We start from the raw sequence: 20,766 nt of genomic DNA on the forward strand, positions 1-20,766 counted from the left end.
GCTTCTGGAAATGTCTTTGGTCAAATAAACTCCCATTTCCATGTGCTAAGTTATTTAAATTTTGTTTTGTTTTTAAACAATTACTGTTCTTCAACAACATCAGTCAGCTAGGAGCAAACATGGAAGCAGCCTTCCTGAATTCCTTCCTGAATTCTACTACCTTAGCCTGAGATAATTGCAAGAACAGATGTGACAGCTTTGTGATTTTCTAGACTTTCCCATGAAAACAAAACTGAAAGCTTTTCAACAACAATCCTGGCTTCTTCAGCCAAACCTTTCATCATCATCATTAAAAAGGTTTTGAGCACTTATAGAAGCTAACAAATGACAGCTCATAATCCCCATCTGTAACACCAGAGGCCAGGTACTGCAAAGACAAGACAGGTGCAAATTTTGGAATTCCCATAGTGCTTATTATCTACCCCTTCTTAGAAAGAAAAGGATTTGTCTTAACACCACTACCAATATACCACAATAATCTTCCCACAAGCAAACTCTTACCCTGAAGCTACTATACAGTGTTATTACTCTGTCAAGAATTTTTCTCCTGGATTTAAAGAGGTGCCTCTACCAACCTGTGGAGCTAGATTGTGCTGTAAGCTATCTATAGAAGCTGCTCCACAGCTGAGTTTATCTCCAATGTCTAGAGCAGTCCCCTTCAGAGCTCTAGCACGTGAAAATTAAATAAAATAAATTGAGAAGTTACACTCTCCTGTCCCAACTTCTTTCATTTAATGTCTGCTTTTGCCTTTTCCTACCAGAATCACAGTAAGAAAATTTAGCGTAGTACACATCACTCTAACTAGTTACTGCCTGTATGGTTGGGGTGAGGCAATGGGTAGGATTGTGGCATGACTAAGACACTAATAATGAACAGGAATGCACCTAAATGGCATAACTGAAAACTATGGTGGTGCCTGAAACTTAGTATCAAATGTACATTTGCTTTCCTTTTTCTCAGTTAGCAACCATGTCAGACACAATGTCTCAGTGTGATTTGAAAGGAAAAAAAATCAGGACTATGCCAGTTACACAGGGGATTACTTTCAGAGTGGGATAGAAACACTTTGCTTGGGAATTTGTAGAGAAGCCATCAGCATGCTTTCTCAAAAATGTTGATCTTAAAAATTGGAGAAGTGATGGTCAACTAGATGATTGAAGCACAAAAAAATTGATTGCTAAAATAACTTTGGGGAAGAGGAAGGTGGTCTTGGGAGTTCTTTGTGGTTTCTGTTTGGGTTTTTTGGTGGGATTTTTGTGTGTGGACATTTTGTTGCCTTTTTTTGTTCGGGATTTTTGGGGGGAAGATGGTTTGGGTTTTTCAAACCAAACATATCAAGTGAACACTAGCTTATAAAATATTTAGCAAAGGATTAAATAAAAAAATTACAAATAATTGAGACACTGCATTCTTTAGGATAGATATGATCAATTAGATTGGACACATAAACTTGAACCATGACTACAGAATAATCTTGCAAGACTAAAGGAACATTTGAACATCATTGTGAAATATTGCTTTTGAAGTAGCATCCAAAGTTTCAATTACAATATATAATTGAGTTTACAGCTAAAGAATGACATTTTTATATTTATATAGATTGTTCTTAAGTCACAGCCTTGCTTGAAGGTTTTTTTTTTTTTGAGGACCCTCATATAAAACTCCTAAATTTTTGAAAAAGTAGAGCACACAACATTTAAAATTTACACGAGTAAATGATAGACCACATAAAACTCATTTCCAAGTTAAATATGCGTAAACCTCTCTGCTGAAATGCTATGAGACACTAATAAAGTTTTTAAATACTAAAAAAGAGTCCCATACAATAGAAATATTCATTACTAAATGGAAATTTAATAAAAGCCTTTGGGCAATTTACAGAGAATGAAGAAAAGAGATTGTCTCATGTATCTGAAATACTTTTCCAATACAATTTCTAAACTTTTTCACTTTTTAGGGTATTTAATTGTTTCCACTGAATCATTCTATGGTCTGCTTTTATCTGGGAGGAGAGGGTTAGTATGTAATCAAAGACATTATTTGGAACAAGGAGCAATAAAGGTTGCATGCTTATCCTTGAGAGATGCATTACCCCATTTCTTATTTATGGTAATAATTTCTGCTTGAAACAAGTTGACAGAGAGTGATCTAACTTGGACATAATGCTGTGGAAAACTAAAAGGAGAGTAGTTTTCATGAGCTCGTGTCCATGTCACTTGTTGTGATTGCCCCTCAATACTTTCTTTCAACAAAACTCCCCCAAACTCAAAAATTAAAGAGTTTTAAGAGTTATATTAATGTACCATTAAAAAAACACTTTGATACTTGCTGAACACCCCTGAATTTTTCAGGAAGAAAACTTGTACAGATTTTTTTGTAAAGAAAAAAACACCAAAGCATGACATTTGTGGTAATGCAACTGCATTTAATTTTGAAATCACTGCTAGTTATTTAGAAACAAGCAAATTAGCTGATTTTTCATCTCTTGCCTCAGTGATACAGGATGTGATATTCAATAAACTTCCCAAATCAACAAACTTAAATCTTAGTCAAATATATGATAAATTTGTAAAAAAGTTTAACCCAAGGAAATGAAATTAGTTTTTTTCCACAAACAATGAAACAATTTGGGATTCTTTTCCACCTCAGCCACTGTAAGACCAACATCACAGAAAAATACGAAAGAAATGGTTTACACTACATGTGTTACGTGAGAAATGGCATTCAGATTTTGGCCAAACAGAAAGGAGCCTTGTCCTTCAAAGTACAGAACTTGCTATCAGATAAGTACACTCATTCCTTTTAAGAACTAAATGACAACACCAAAACGGTTCAAAATGTCATTCTTCCTTTTAGAGTCTCAGAAAATCCTCACTGACACCTCAGCTTGTGGTGGTTAAGGGTACACTTCTATGGACTTCTGTGCAGGTTCATAATCTTGCTAGATTCCTCTCTAACCCTGTCTCTCTGCAAGTCTGCTTCACACACACAGATCTTTAAACTTTTTATGATGTCCATGGGACAGAATGAGATATGGTCACAGGAAGAAAGGCATTATGATTTAATTAGACAGTATACTTCAGAGGTTCTTTTGCTTCAAAGATTTTTTTTCCCCCACCACTCACTTTAGTCCCGTGGATAATAGCCACTCTCAGTTTGTACTTTTTGCATTTTTTTGTTAACGAAACATTTCACTCCTATCCATGTATTTTGGGGTAATACTTAATGTCTCATTTAAGAAATTATCTCATCTAAGATGTTAAGCAAAAACTAAATGCAAAATGGAATCTCCAAGGGAAGAATTAGTTCCAAAACACCTTTGATTTACAATGAATTTTGGCCACACAAAAGAAAATTAATATATGAAATTTGCACACTGGAGCATCTTTAGTAGCCTGTTCAATTATCCAGACTAAGGTTTCACTGTACTTAATCAGTGGAAAATCTGAACACAGAGGTTTGTTTTAGAGTCCTTCCCACCACATGAAGGATTTTCACAGTTCCTTTTCACTTCATGTAGAATTGCAAAGTGCTACATAACACTCATCCACTCCCCCGATTCTTCCTACCACCTTGGCTTAAACAACCCTGAAATAATTTTATTTCTAAAACTTTTTGACCACTTCTAAAGAGAGTGTAGAAAAAAAACTTGTTTAAGAGATCAATAATGTCCTTTATGATGTTTCTGGATGGATTTCCAGTTATTGCAGGCACAGTTAAGCATCTCTTGGGCTTCAGCACAGACATGTGAGAAACACAATTAATTGCTGTGAAATCTGGAGACTTGTAATAGGAAACAAAAGCAGGGTATGAGCATTCCTCTCTGTTCTAGTTTTATGCACTTTTTCTATTAGTATTTTAATTTTATTTGCCTGTTTCAATCAACAAGCTAAATTAAAAATGTTCCACAAAAAAAAGTAATATGCCCAATCTTTAAAGAGCAAAGCTTAGCCAACTTGGATGAAATAAAGGAAGTATTATTACATAGCTCTAATAAGAATATCTATTTAACTTTCATTACTGCTAAAAGCAAGAGCAATACTAACAAAATACCTGCATCAAAAGGGGAAAAATAAAAGCAAACCAAACCAGACCACTCTCTCAGATTGACACCCACGTAGCCAAACAGGTACTGCACCAAAATCCCAAACCACCTGCTAAGTCATTTTTAAATCAGGTCAGTCTTTAGACAGCTTCTTGGAGTTTCATCTTTGCTTGCATAAAAGAGGGTTAAGTCTGTTCTTTTCAAAGATCTTTGGCATGATCTTTGATGACAAATGACATGCTACCATATGCCAAAAAAGAAGGGGAATACAGTCACCCCCAGCTTCAACTTTAACTGGAGCTGCTTTGTTCTGAGTGCCCTGAATAATTAATAACTACTTTGGCAATCAGTCATGCATTCCTTAATGGCACCTCAGGCATCAAGTATCCCATTCACCCGCTCCCCAACTAACAATGGACTTTATTACATCAAGTTTCTCTGCCAAACTTGTAACTGACATAGTTTAAACTAAACAAGTCACTAGGAAGAATGAGGCCCAAATGTATATTATAAGAGTTTATATGATTTCCCTCAATTTCATGTGGCTATTATACGGGGCAAGTGAGAAGAAGAGGAAAAGAAATGAAATATGGATTGTTTAGGAGGAGGGTTTAGGTGGCACAGTGCTGCAAAAATCATGACTTTTAATAGATGGATAGCTGGTCAAAACTGAGAACCATCACTAGGCAGCCCTTACTGAATAAAGCAGCTCACCAGTAAGCACAGAGTAAGTGACAGGGCAGAGCATGAAAGAGTGACTGAGAATAACAGCTGTGCTGAAAGGAGCATAATCATTTTGGAATAACACAAACTATGTTGGCTTAATAAGAATAAGCTTTTTCAAGACTTGCTTCCACTTCATGGTATCACAGACAAAATTAACTTGTAACTATAAAGTAGAGGAAAGAAAGTGGGAGTAAGACCAGAATTACAGAAAGTTCCAGATGCAGCCAGGGTACTCAACTTAAAATGGAAGAAATTCAAATTATTAAGATCTAATTAGTTAGAGTCTGAAGACAAGCATCGTGTTTCTCTTGGGGAACATTCTGCTTGCATACAGTATCTGCAATGCTTTTATGCAGTGTCTTCCAATCCCACATCAAACCTCTCTAGAGAAAGATGTTGGATCCACTGACATAGGAATGGCTGTGAGTCCTTTCTTTAGAGTGACTAAATCCTAGAAATAAAGTGGTCAGATCAATAGCCATTCTCCTACTACTGATCATGTGAGAAGTTGGTTTGAAATATAATATACAAAGTAAAAAACAAACAAAAATTATATATGTATATATATATATATACACATACATATATACACACGATAAATTACAGCAGATCTAAACAAAGCCATTTCTCTTGCTCTTTAAAAGACCTGAAAATGTGTCCAGTGCCCCTCAATGTGTGTGGCCTTCAAATACAGAAACAAGCTTGCACTGTTTTATTTCAGTTTTGCTTCATTTCTCCCCAAACAATCTCTCACTTCTAGTCTACCAGGCATCTCCCCCTCCCCACTACTTGTGAAAAAAAAATGAGCAAAAAAAATTAACTGTTTAGGACCAATTCATTGAACTGAATCTCTTAGTGAATCAGTTATGATTTTGCAAGAATTATTTAAAATTTAAGCTCATTTCTATGGCTGACATAATTTTGTAGAGATTTGGGAGGGCAGCTGTAAATTTGATTTTCTCTTGAAAAGCTGTATAAGAAACTTTATAGTCATAAAGCAAGCTAATTTTTTTTGCATTGGTTTTCAATTGCTTTAGGTACAAGAAGAAAATTTAATCTTGGAACTAAACAATATCTATTTAATTTACAATCTGCTGTCTGAAATGTATAATTGTATTCTGCATGTCTGAAATGTGTAATTGTATTTTGCATTCTGCAAAAAAACATAATTTTTGTTGAAAGAGATCACAGATATTTTAGTGGTAGATTTAGAAATTAACTGATAAGAAGTTGCTATACTGCACATTGTGGGACTCATTCCAAATTCTTATGACAGCAAGTGGGCTGCTCGTGTCCCTTGCATGTGTGAGGTGTAACTATTTTGAACATTAAACCATTGTTTTATGAGTGCTGGTGATTTAAATTTTCTAACTGGTTTTCCTATCAAATATGAAGGAATAAACTCAGTCCATTTGTACAGCATGACACAAAAATAATTATACATATACTCCTATTTTCAGGTGCCTTTGTTTAATCAGTTCTACAGACATGGGATCACACATAAGTTAGATAGATACATAGCAGGTAGGGTGTAATATTAGAGCTGTGACAATGGAATTTGGCACCTACCCACAAATAGAGGTATTTGTTGATTTTCTTTTACTATTTTCTAAAAGTAAACACACTTATTACATTCTGCCCTCGGGTGTACTGATTTTTAAACCTGGCTTTATTTCAAATTTGGAGACTGACATTTTATTTAATTTTAAAGTTTACTACTATGGGGTCATAATATTCGACTAACAAAAGTTATTCTAACTCATAAAAGAGTCAAATATGCAGATCAAACCTTTAGTCCCTTTAGAAGTAGTTCTTCCTTAGGCATAAGTAGTTAAAAATATTTATAGGAAAACAACACACATAAATATATATATATATACAAACATCCCACCCCTACTACACTACACTGACACCATCACCAGCATGCTAAATATATTCTTCTCAATAACTTAGATTTTGCCAGTGGGGAGAAGGAGCAAAAATAGAAAAATAAAGCCAGGCAAGTTCATTCTGAGTGAAGCACATGTCAATGGGGTTACAATATGGATTCTTTTGATCAATTTTTTATTGAGCTTGGAGATATTTTCCACCAACCAAATACCACAGACCACGAGACTACTTAGAAGATTGAAAGTGAATTATGGGGAATTTAACAAAAAATACTCCTTACTCTCTTTAAATTTGGAATACCTATTTAAAAAAAAAGTCAACTCCTGTTTTCCTCCATTTTAAAGTTTCATGACATTATCTCACCCTGAAAATTCCTGTAAACATATTTTTGCTATCACAGGTCTTTCATTTCATGAAAATAATAACAGAAAACTGTTGACAATGAAATTAGCCACATTTTAGACAATGACTAGTTTAATACCTGTGGACTTATAAGCTTTAAGCAACATTCAAGAGAAGCCTAAAGTACAGTTTACAAGGAAAATGCAGTGAAAAATTAATATTATGGATTGTCTGGTTTGTCTCTATAATAAAACTAGCTAAAATCATAAGAACTCTTCTGTTTGGGAACTAGGTATAATCATCTGGTTGAGTATGTCTAATAGCAGCTGACTAATAAAAATATTAATCTCTTCAGTTTCTTTTTTTAACTTCCCAAACCTCTTTCAATATCACATTGCTGATTCATAAACTGATCTGTCTTTTTCTCAAAGCTGGAATTCTTTTTTTTTTTTTTTCCACAGTACAGTATTAGGAATGCAAACATTTTACTGAGTTTTCCACACAAACAACCAAGCCCACAACTTCCTAGACCAAAGCTATCCAAAAAGAACCACAGGAACACTCAGTTAAAAACACAAACAAAATGTACAATTCAGAAAGACAGATTGCACACTATTATTATTATTAAGAAATAAACAGTAATTAATCTTACCCTATTAAAATATTCTTTTGAGCTACCACTTCAAAGATTTTGTATCCTGAAATGTTTTGATCTGAAACATGTTACTTACTGGCATAAGAAGTGTATAATGGATGCAGAATCCAGGTTCAGAAGGAAAATATTCATCAGACACAAATCTTATTCTGATCTGGTTTCCTTTGGAGATCTGTCTGCTTGGCACAGTACTGGAACCACACCAGCGTCCTAAAACAGTGCCATCACTAGGCTCTTCAACTTCTACAAAGTCATACCTGAACAGAAAAGAAAAGAAAATGTTTATTTACTGACAAAAATTCTATAAACTTCCTAATTTAACCAATAAACTGACTCTGCAATTTTTTATTTTTTTAAACGCTAAAAGTATGCAGCAGCTATTTTAAACTTAGCTCCCAAGTTGCTACTGACTTACATACATAATAAAATCATGCAGTGAGGTTAAAAAAATAAAAGCAGAGTTAGCATTTTGAAGAGACCCAAGTGAATGGTTTTGCTTCTTGTACAAAAAGTAATTACCACGTGTGTGATAGGGCAGAATGAAATCAGAGGAAAAAAAAAAGGCTGTAATTGCCTGAGTGGCACAGTGGAGCATGTGCTGCAATGCCACCAGCAGTACACTGCATGCCACCAGGGAAAGTTCAGGGGTTTTTTGGTACTGAAAACCTGCTTTCCTGGAATATCAGAGGTGAATATCTTCCTAAAGGTTAAGTTAAGCCTTAGAGAAACTTGGAAGGAGTTGATGCATATCCCAAAAAGACATTTGTTGAGCAAAATCCTAGACCTCACTGCATGTCAGAAAGAACCTGTTATTGTGGAAATATTGACAAGAAACATATGGGTAGGGAACATTGAGAGAATTAAACATATTAAGTTTGATTCAGTTTCATTGCTTTTAACATGTGGTCTGGGTATCCCTGGGGATCAGTGAACAACTTCAACCAGATCCATGGAAGGTAACTAAGACATGCCAGTCAATCATCAGTAAGCTTCAGTATGGACAAAGGTCCTCATTTTCCCTGGAAACGTTTAGTGGCTTCCCAAGTCATAAAAGCATGGAAAGCCACTGCTCTAGAAGGTACATCTGGTTTCAGTGCTTTACCCTGCTTCATGTCAGTTCCCCAGCCGCCCACTGACAGAATAAACACTGAGCATTTCAGCTGCATTTTCCCTGCTCCAGCCTGAATCCCCCAGAGCCCCAGTGGCAGCAGAGCCCGGTGGTTTGGGAAGGTGAGAGTGTGCTGGTTAAACCAGGGCAAGCACTCAGCTGTTTTCAGCTGCAGCTTCCCCAGCCAAGGTCTTACTTTTAAACCACAGTTGTATCCTAAGCATGAGCATAACAAACCTCTGAGAAAGTTTTGAGGTTTCTGATATTTTTATGTCCTCTTGCATGTGCAGTCATATATCAAATACATCTCACATAAATCTAAATTCGTAAATAGCAGAGTCTTTTCAAGGGTACAAACAGTCCTGATGATAGCATCATCCTCTGATGATAGCAAAGGCTCATATTTTAAAAAACATGCACACAAACACACTCTACCAAATATGCCAAACTATATTTAATGTGAAAATTACTACCTCATAAACGTTTTCTACTAAAGCTTTTTCTGGATTTTTTTTTTTTTTTTCAGTAAATCTAATCTTTATAATGATTCCCAGTTCCCTAGTTAGACAGCAGGCAATAAATTCTTGTGTTGCATGTTTGTGCAAGACTGACTCGCACATTTATTATCTCCATTTAAAGTACCACTATTTTTTCCACTTAATTAAAAATGAATGCAATGAATATGCTCATTAACTGTTCAAAATCCATTACTGCCATGTACCACAGTTTTAAATCTTTGTTGAACTTATGACACTAATTACTTTATCATTATCTTTTCTCCCCCAAACACAAACTAATTCCTTTAACAGATCCACCAGTGTTTTTACTTTATGATCAAGTATACAACTTATTACAAAGGCAATGTGTACATTAATTGTACTAAGGCCTCAGGGCTCAACACATTTATCAAATTTATTTGGAGTGTTGAGCTTTTTTTCTTTTCAAGATCAGCTTATGAAATTTCTAAAGATAACCTTTTTTATTTTTCACTTAAGAATATGAAATAATTACCTACCTTTCTGATTTTTAAAGAGTGAAATAAGCTATTTATTGACTTAGGTTTAAGATGCTGAGGGGAGTCAGGGGGCCTAGTGCCTCTACCTAACTTGCAGTACTTTTTATTGTGCTCTTTGGTCTTCTGGTACACCTGAAGTAAAAGAGAAACTCACATTCCACAGTTTAACTCTTAGACCCTTCAAGTAAAAGCTAATTAAATTCATTAGTAGAGAGGTAACCTTGAGGGAAATAAGTAACCTGAAAAACCAAATAAAATTCAGCTTGGATAATGACATTTTTAGCCAATAACTTTATTCCTGTCAGTTATCTAGGCTAAATGTGCTACAAGAGCCTGCCAAAAAGCCTTCTGTGAGACTAAAATTCCTCTCATCACACATCTGAACTGATGTCTGAACTTTGTGTAAAAATAACAAAACAAAGCTGTTCAGATGCTTTAGCATTTACATTATTGTGCTACGTAATTTTCCGCTGATGTCACGGAGCTAAGGAGCAGCAGGGACAATAGCACAGCCATGGAAAATTATTTCCCCATCAAGAGAAGCTTGTACTTGAAACACAAGAGAACTAGAATAAATAACCAAGAACTGAAATGCCATTTTTCAACTGCAATGGACTAAGAAAATGTTAAAATGCATGTTGAACTTACCAACGCAGAAGGCTTCTTTTCTTTTTGCAGTATGCAAAGGAACAAACACAAGTCTCTTTGAAAATGACTAAAGAAATGCTCTGGTGCTGTATCTGTAATATTTTTTTTTAAATATTACTAAGTAAAATTTATGCCAAAAAGGCAGTCCAATCAATCTCCTTTCCTAGGACTAAAGATGCTCTGGACTTTAGGCATGATGCCCACAATGCCTTCTGTTATACCTGTGCAGATTATCTACTCCCCTCCCCTAAGGCCTGGGTGCCTGGGAACATGGATTGAATTAACAACCTGAGCAAAGACAATTTACTGAAAAGGAGCAAGGAAGTAACATAAGCAGCTCAAAGCTTCAACAGCTTTCCAACCAGGAAATGTATTTTCCAAGGGTATGTTTTCCTCTCCTTTCTTTATGTATTTCTGTGGTTTATACTGTCATTTCCTAAACATATTCTGAGAGGCTGTTTATCTTGGCTTGAAGTTTTGCGACCTTTCTATGGCTTCTCTCTGCCTCCAGAATTCCACAAATATATCAAAAAACGTAAGAAGCAAAAATCCACCAGGTAAAACCCTTTGTCATATCAGTGGTGTTGAACCTTTCCATCTGCATACAGATGCATGCTAGACAAAACTGTAGAAAGCCCATTAACACAGTTTGTGACAGGTGAAATTTATTCTTCCTTCCCCTTTTAATAAAAACAAGTTTCTTTTTCTTTAGCTAAGAAACAAGAAGTTGTTAATAATCCCTATTGGATTTTTTATAGCATTTTGTGGGGCAATGTAATATTTCTATTCCAACTTGTTTTAAAGCACATAGAATTCTGAGGTTTTCCTGGTGTCGGCATAGCACATCAACCTGCAGACCCAAAACATCCAAGGTCCTCTGGCAGTTCACCAGACAAACAGTTGTAAAATAGCACTGAAATGGTTTGGACAGCTTCAATTTTGAAAATACTAGAAATTACTAAAAACTGTAATCAGAATTTTAACACCATCATTCTAAAGAAAACTTTACTTCCCTCTTCCACCTCTATTTGAAATAATTTTAATATCTGCTATTGCAATATATATATATTTCCTATGAAACAAAAGTCTTGGTTTCCATCATTTGATATAACTGTGCTTTTGTATAGAAAAAAGTGTGAGGTACTGGTGATACCTTACATAGTCTTCATTTCTTAGATCAATTTCAAATCACATCTGTAAGTAATAATATTGCTCTTTGTAAAATGAACATATTGGCCTATAGAGGAAGTCAAGGCCAAACATTTAACTCGACAATATTTTTTTCAAAGCTTGGCAGATTCATGTTTATCTGAGTGGAAAAGGGAACACTGGAGCATGACAGAGGCACTCAAATCCATGGTATCTAATAGCAGCTTTGTTAGTCCCTGCAGGCCAATATACAGCAAAGATGTGTGATAGAGCAAGAGGAATGCAGAGCTTATGATAAAGGGCAGAGGGAAACTAGGAGGATCTCAAGAAGGAAGAAAAGGACAGAGTGGCATGCTGGATTACAGAAAAAAAAATTATTCCATGTAAGCAACAAGTTTACAGACATAGCAATACAGTTGTAAAAAGAGAAGCATACTCCATTATGCATTCAACAGGTGGAGAAGTTTCTTTTTTAATACCAATACTGCCCCCCTCACTGAGACAAAATTAAGTTTTCCTCAAAGACAAAGGCACAGACACAAAAGATAAATCATGTGAGATGAAAATCAAAATGACACAAAGTTTAAGTCATTGTTAATAATGAAACTACAGGTACTTGTGCACCACTTTTCAGTTTATGTAAGATGAAATTTTAACTCAGGCATTATTTTTTTAATTTACAATGTGACCAGGTCAGGCAACACAACCAGCTATTGCCCAAGTTTGCAAGCTTCAGAAGAGCTATTTAATTCCATTGCCTTTCAAATGCATTATTTTACACCATAGTCTTCTGCATTTGTTGCCAGACAGAAATATCTATATTAATGTCAGACTGGCCTGTTCAGGCCAGTCCCCCATTCAGCACAAGATTTCTGGAACTGAAAACCACTAGCAGTGTACATCAGTAAAAGTTACCTATGAATAATGTCACTTGCCAGATAGGCAGCAGAGAAAAGAACTCAGAAAGCAGATTTCCTGGAGGGACAGAAGGAAGATTGCACCTTGACTGAAATGGTGGCTCTGTGACAGCACCAGCAAATACTCCGTACAGAGTAGAAGTTCAGTAAAGATTGTTCTGCTCAACATCATCAGAAATATTTAACTGGGGCTACTTTGAGTGACAGTAAAGTCAGGAACAAAACATTTTTCAAAAACTAGCCAATACAAAATTTTAATTATTTTAAATATTTCCTCTGGATTTTGTTTTTCCAATATGAATTTCCAAACAAAATTACCCAGAGTCATTTGACTGCAGTTCCTGAGGCTCACCCCACGGGTGATTTACCCCTATGACTCACCCACTTTAGGAGGACTTCTCATGCAAGAGGAAACTCCTTTGGATATCATTACAGATCATCCAACAATTAAGAAAAGACTTACATTCTATGATTTCTGTAATGAAATCATCATGCTTGATGTTTTAACATATAAACAAAGAAGAGATGATGGAACACCAGTGATTTGATGAGAAATAAATTTCCATAGTAGTTTCTGTATTTGCTGATCTTATACACACTGTGTCATAATAGTTACTAGAAAGAAACAACAAACCCGGATATAATCCAAATAAATAACTGATGAGGTCAGCTTTTGTACTGAGAAAATTATGTTTAATTATATACAAACATCACTTCTAGCAGTAGACATCACTTCCAGCCAACGAATGAGCATAAAAGTATCCCCCAAGTATCCTGGCCTGTCTACATTTTCCATGAAATAAAGATACTCAAGGTATAAACAGAGAACATTTCTAACTGCCATTCCCCAAATATGGATTGTAATTTCAGCGCCAACTTACTTTGAATACATCTCTTTTAGAATATGCAGTACTGCACATTAGGAATTGCCTTATGGAAACACAGATTCATTCACAAATGTTACATGGTTGCCATGGTTCTCCCTGTTTAATCTTTTCTCACACTGATTAATAACAGCCTGAAGCTTCTAACACAACCACACAGCTCTCTCTGTATTTCTACCTTTAGAATACATGGGAAAAAAAAGTTTAATCCTTAGACTTCAATTCTCTTCCCTTTCACTCATTGCAAGCCAATTTGATCATAAATATACACTTAACCACACTACAAGTGGAAAGGAAAAACAAGTCAGAATTCAAACCCCCAGATTCTACTCTTCAAATATTCAAACCCTTTTATTTAAAGGATGCACTGATTGTTTGATTTGGAGAAATTAACTGCTGCATTACCACAGTCAGTCTACCAGAAAACAGATTTTCCATTTTCAGTGGATCAGTACTATGTGAAGGTGAGAAATACACATTTTGCAAAGCAACTTTTATCCCTTGGTGAATGCATTTTGGCACTGCATGCAAAAATAAGAAGCTCAAAGAAATGTATCTCTTTTCCTCAAAACTCCCATTTATATCAAAAGTTTACTTCAGTGCCATTTAATAAACCATGTATTGCTGAAAACATTTCCCTGATGACTAGGAAGCTGGCACACAACTTTATCTAGGAAATAAATTCTCATGATTGATATCTAGGTGCACTGATAAACACTTCTATTTCTCAACCATAAGCACATGAATATTCCATAGCCTCTGAAAGTGACATCTGCCTTGTGGGGACAAAGGAACAAGAATGAGAAATTGCAAACTAGGTACCTTGGTAAATGTACTTCAGGCTCTGAAACAAAAACCATTCTAGCTTGTACAAACAGCAAGCTTTCAACTATTTAAGCATATATTAAACTACTGATATGGATTAAGAACATAAACAAGTCATTTCAGGAATACAAAACCACAGAATTCAGCCTCTGCTACAAACTAATTTATACCCATACAACTTCTATTCATGCAGCATTTCAAGCACTTGAATAAGAATCTTATAGAAAGAGACAGTATAATCCTGCAGATCAGAATTGGAGGTAAGGAAAGAAGATGTATTTATCTTCATTGTATTACTGAATGACAGTATTCCCAAAATACCAGTCAGAAATATGTTTAGCTTTTTTTAAACACAGATTAAGTTTGGTCCAAAAATGGCATGTTATGAGTACAACAGACATATAAACCAAAAAAGTGCATGAGATTTCTTACCATCACTATTACTATATATCAAAAAAGAATTTGGGGAAAAAGGTGAGTTTGGAAAAAATGTAAACATACAAATAAGCCTGCAAATGATGCTCCAGTCCATGTACTTAATTTGGCCTTTATCTTTAAATACAAAGAATTAAGTTCTGTGTAGATGAAGTTTCCAAGGATTTCCAAGGATTTCCACAGTTAACATGCTACACTTACCTTTTTCCTATCTGACTACAGATTCTCCTGTAGTCTTTTAAAATACAGCAAATAAAAAAGATTTTCCACAAACTTAGAATTTACTTGGAAAGGTTATTTTTCAAGGACTGAAAAATGGGTAACATTTACAAGAAACCCTTTCCTGTACTGTTTCACCTCTGACTGTCTACTTTGTGCTATTCACTGGACCTCCTTAGTATTCTGCACCAGTTATGAACTAAATAATAACACACACACAAAAAAAAGTGGTAATTGGACAAAGTATTCTTACTGTTTCATACTAGAATACACAGAAGTACAGCAGTACTTCTATTATTGGCTTTGTCTTCTGCTGTGCAAGGCATTACCTGTCTTATTATTATTATGTTATAATAAAGCATTGTGTGGAAATGAACACCAAAGTTCAGGGTCCTGCTGTACTGGACACTAGACTCTTCAAAGCACTTTTGCTTTCATAAAGATGCAGCTGCTCACAGAGTCTCTCCTCACAGAGTGAATCAGCTTAATAAGTATCCTGCACTGTACAGTACTACACATTCCAGATTTTGGAGAGCTAAATGCCTTACCAAATTTTTCCCAAGACTCCTCTGTAAAGTCTGGTATATTTTATCTTGGGGATTACAGCAATCATAATAAATCACATGTTCCTACTGTACAGATCAACATTTTGTAAAAAACTAAAAACTCTAACGGACCTGAGAGTTCACATTTACAGCCAAGGTTGTAAAGCACTATTTCTAAGCCACTATAAAATTTCTTCCTCTACTCACACTGTTCACAGTGGTCAATGTATCTGTTCCAGATTCTGTTTTTCCATTGTTTTTCAAGCAGCATTAGAAATATTTATTCTAGAATCCCAAAGAGTAATTTCTTCTTTATGCACTCTCCAAGATATTCCAGGATATAAATCCTGGAAAACAGCAATGGCTCCAGTCAATGATGTGCAAACTACTGGCTAAGCAATTTCCTAACAATACCCAAAAAGTATAGTTTTGGGTGAAAAAAAAATCATAAGGAGCACAAGGGGCATTTTTAGCAATGTGCCTACTTCAGGGGAGGCTGGGGCTTTATCTGTGTTCATTTAAATGAAAACACCTTTATTTTCTTTAACTCACAATAACATATGGCCTCTTGGCAGCTACACCTGCATACAGGATTTACCAATCCAGGACAGAGCGGTTGTCACAAAGTCTGATATTCTGCTTCAGGACAGGCTAGTAATTGCTACTCAAACAGAAGGTGAAAAAACCCTGTAATGTAACAGACCAGTCTGCATGAGCCAGAAAAAAAAACATTCCCAATCCTAGCAGGAGATCACTTTTCACCTAAGGAGTGTAAGAAGTTTCCTCTCACTTCAGTTTTACTAGTTATAAATTGATGGTCATAAAATTAGGCAAATCTGTTTTCAGTCCAGCTACAGTATATGAATCAGAGGGTAATCTGAAGACATATGTCTTAATAATTGGTGCTACAGCACTGGTCTCCCTCTTCACAGACTACTTTCAGAAAATGAGATGATCTAATAATTTTACCTTATAAAACCCCTATGATGTTCCCACATGACCACCTAATATTTTTTATAATAATGCATCTTTCTTTCTGCAGTTTCTGATGCACATGCATCTTCTCAGATGTCCTGATGATCAGATTGATGTAAATTGCATTACATTTTACTTCTACTTTATCCTAATGGAGCAGCATTGAGTGCAAGACTGGATTGTTACTAACTTTTCTGACTGAAAATATTTGCTGGCAATGCTGTCTGACTACAATTGCATGTGAGAAACAAACTTAGTTAAAATGTTTGATGATACATTTAAAGAAGCAAGGATAGTGTTTAGGAAAAAGGGCAAGTGGAGAAAGGTAAAAGGAAAAGCTGCACAACAGGTGAAGAAACACACTGTTCATCTAGGAACAGGACAGTTGGAATGTCTGTCATTCCTGTTTAATCCTGCTTATATACCTGATGGTGAGTCTAACATCAAAACTGTACTTAGACTTTCATTAATCTGAAAACATCAGGAAGGGAGTGATGCTTAAACTGACATATTTAGACACTACACGGGGTAACTTTTAGCTTATGCTGCTGGTCCTGACTCTGCAGCTTGCAGAGTCTTGTCATCAGGAGCTAAATTGAGCCTCAGCAGAAACTACAGGTGGCTGCAGGCTCTGTCTTTGTCCCTCAGCTCAGGTGGTAGTGGTTCACAATATGTTTTTCTGCCCCTGAAAGTAGAGATTTACTTCTGTATTTTAATAAGTGGTAGGGTGAGAGCAGGAGAACTCCATCAATTACAACTGTTGCCAGAACACCCTAGAAAGAAGCAAGACCCATCAGTTCCACATTCATATACAAAGAAAATAACTTCAGTCTCCACCATTAGAAACACTGCCAACTATGGTAACATAAAACAATTTTAGAAGCAATAAATTAGGATTAGGATAATTTACAAAAATATTTTGATAATGGGGACACAGTTTACTTTATTCAACCAGCTTGCTTGAGATTGAGAGGACCAGGAAGAAATTTTAAGCCTAAATTTTTTTTTAAGTCAATAACTGGAGTCTCTGGTGTGAAAAAGGAGTAAGGGATTATGTCAACTGCCCACTTATCAGCAATCATTCTCCTACACACTCATCTAGGCTGTGAAAGCAGGTGTCAAATTACTTCCAAAATAATATCTATTATAGTGTCCTCTAGCAACAGTGGATACTAAAAATGAATGCTGAATTTACAGAAATGGAGGGAAAAGTGGGTGGGCGAGAATGAAGTCTCTAGGTTTGTGCAGAGTGCCTTTCTGATCACATCACCTGTGCTCTGCTGTCCTCCCATTCTACCCAGAGAAGCATCTTCTTCACTTTTCCTTTCTTATGTTTCATTCTGATTTGCTTAGAGAATAGAATTTTGCAGCTTTAAGCCCCCTCTGTATAACAGAAGAGCTTACTCTTCTTGAAGCCTAGGAAATGTGTGTTATGGAGTAGCCTCAGTTATAATGACACTGAGCTTTGTTTTTCTGATTTATTTTTGTCGCCTTTTATTGCCTGAGGTATCTGCTTTGTCACACTTATAAATCTCTTATCATGAGAATGGTATTAAGCAGCTTTCAATAAGCAGTAGAGAACCCAAAAGAGAGGATATACTTCTGGATACAGTACACACCTCTGCCACACTGGGAACAGCGGACAATAGCTAAACCAAAAGGATGGGACCAGCTGAAAGATGAGTTCATGTTTGAATTATGTGGAATGTTTTTTCTGGAATCATGCAATATCCAAAAGGAAGGCATTTCTTAAAAGAAAAAAAACAAATAAACCAAACCACCAAAACCCAACAATAAAACAAAAAAAACCTACCACTATAGTTTTGTTCAATGAAATCAGAATAGAGAAGAAACAAATCCAGATATTTCTTTTTATGCAAAAAGTCCACTAATTTTTTCTTTAGAACACCAAGAAAGCAGGAAGCATAAGTTTGTTGGATTATTCATTAGAATTCTATTCATTAAATTGAAATAATGTTGTTACATTGCAATTGACATGAGAGAAATAACTTTAGTAGTATACAATTATTTTCTTTATATATAAAAGAACAATTTTTAGATAATTAAAGGACTCTGCTCATAAATCTATATAACTTCTTACAAATTTTGATCCCCATCCCCCACTTTCATCTTCCATTTATCATCTAAACCTCTCTTGTCCTGGCACTGCTTTTCAGTTGTCTTGCAAATGGATTGAACAATTTAAAATCAAAACCATAAAAAACCACTCCACAAACATCAGAAGAAATTACTCCATCAGCCTATATTGACACAAGCTTTATGTAATTTTCTACACACTGTTCCTAAAATGCCACCTTTCTGCTATTGATAAAACATCAATGCTGCTACAGAGGACTTCAGATTAAATTAGGTACTTCATACTAATTCTCTGCCATAAGTATTTCAATTAAACCAAGGCACTTGAGTGCTAGAACTCATCCCAACCATTTAAATTATATGTCCCCCTTTCAGGCTTTGAATAAAAATGATTAACGAGTTATTTATGTGTTGGGAAAAAATTAAATATTTTGTATTGAGGAATGAGAGTTCATAAGCTTTTTTTTCCTATGCCCTGTACATTAATGAATCATTCCTTTCCAAATGGATCTGAGTCACAGAACAGAGCTATAATATATTTTAACTCAGTTATGGTTTCATTTTTGCAGGAGCTACAGCCAATTATGAAACACTTCAGTATCACTGATATGTAGTCACCTAAACAGAGCCCAGCCCACCCATGTGTCAAATCTCACAGTATTAAAGAATATTCTGAGTTGGAAGAGACCCACAAAGATCATTGAGTCCAACTCCTGACCCTGCACAGGACCCAAGAGTCACACCCTGTGCCCAAGATCATTGTCCAAACACTTCTTGAACTCCGTCAGGCTTGGTGCTGTGACCACTTTCTTGGGGAGCTCTTCCAGTGCCTGATCAGCCTCTGGGTGAAGAACCATTTCCTAATATCCAGCCTAAACATCCCCTGACACAACTTCAGGCCACTCCCTCAGGTCCCACCGCTGGTCACCACAGAGAAGAGATCAGTGCCTGCACCTCTTCTGCTCACAAGGAAGTTGTAACTGCAAAGAAGTCTCCTCTTCTCCAAGCTGAACAGGCCAAGTGACCTCAGCTGCTCCTCACACACCTTCCCCTCCAGAGTCTTCCCCATCCTGGTGGCCCTCCTCTGGACACTAACAGCTTAATTTTTATATTTTTTTTAATATTATGGCACCCAAAACTGCACATAATGTTCAATGTGACGCCACCCAAGAGCAGAGCAGAGTGGGACAATCCCCTCCCTTGTCCTCCTGGTGATGCTGGGCCTGATGCCCCCCAAGGACAGGGTTGGCCCTCCTGGCTGCCAGGGCACAATGATCACATTCAATTGCCAAGGACCAGGACCCCCAGCTCCCTTTCTGCAGCGCTGCTCCCCAGCCTCTCGTTCCCCAGTATGTCTGTACACCCAGAGTTGCTCCATCTCAGGTGCAGAATCCAGCACTTGCCTTTGTTGAACAGCATATCATTGGAGATTATCTCATAAAAAAAACAGGTGGTTAAAATTGAACATACTGAAAATCTAAGGCAACAGCTGTAAGAAAAGTTTTAAGGATTAGTCTTCACTATAACTTTCATCTCTGCTTTCAGGATTCAGTGGGTTTTGGTACTCAATATTTTGGGGATTTTCCCAGTTTGAAGCCTAAAATTTTTGGGGACTCTTTTCTGAATTCTCAAGTAAAGGTGGCAGCAGCAACCCCTTCATATTCAGAAATATGAGAGGAAGCAGTAAAAATCCCAGCAGCCCAGCTACTTAGCAACACGAGTCACTGTGAATATTGTCTTCATCAATTCCACTTTAAATACAGAGTTCACTTAAAGGTCCTTATCCAGTTATTCAAAGCCAACTTGAACTTTGTACTTACTCAGGAGATAACTTCACCCTCTGTAACCACAGTCAATGAGGAGAATTTAACACTGAGAGTAAAGTCAGCCCATCAACTGTGTCCAGAAAAACAATTTTCTTGGAAACTAGACTTTGATAAGGAACTTGTTGTCCTCAAAAGCCCCAGACAGAAGTAATACTTACTTTATGTGAAGAGTTCTATTTCTTTCACAAGTCTATGCTTGATATTGGTGTGGCCTTCACACATATACCAACACTGACTCTATAATGCACCCAAGGTAAAACAAGAAAAACAAAGTTTTTTTTTCTTCTCTAGGGGGCAGGGTGTGGGGTGGAATTTCTTCTGAATAGAAGAAAATAATCCTGACATTATAATTTCATGCATGCACTCTCTTGGTGCTGCAAGGTACTTGCATACAAAGGAGCAAAACAGAAGCAAAATTTCTGTTGCCTTTTTTACTGAGGCATTAGAGAGTCACAGTTATGCAT

General features: G+C 36.2%; 1 protein-coding gene across 1 annotated transcript in view; it reads right to left on the minus strand.

The window, feature by feature from the left end:
* The window catches only part of PDGFC (platelet derived growth factor C), a 120,816-nt gene that overhangs the window by 25,617 nt on the left and 74,433 nt on the right, over positions 1–20,766 (minus strand). Inside the window, exon 3 of the mRNA XM_053975652.1 lies at positions 7,736–7,916. Within this exon, the coding sequence (XP_053831627.1) occupies positions 7,736–7,916 (181 nt within the window). The remainder of the gene's footprint in view (positions 1–7,735; positions 7,917–20,766) is intronic.

Source organism: Vidua macroura, chromosome 4, assembly GCF_024509145.1.
Source record: "Vidua macroura isolate BioBank_ID:100142 chromosome 4, ASM2450914v1, whole genome shotgun sequence".
NCBI lineage: Eukaryota > Metazoa > Chordata > Aves > Passeriformes > Viduidae > Vidua > Vidua macroura.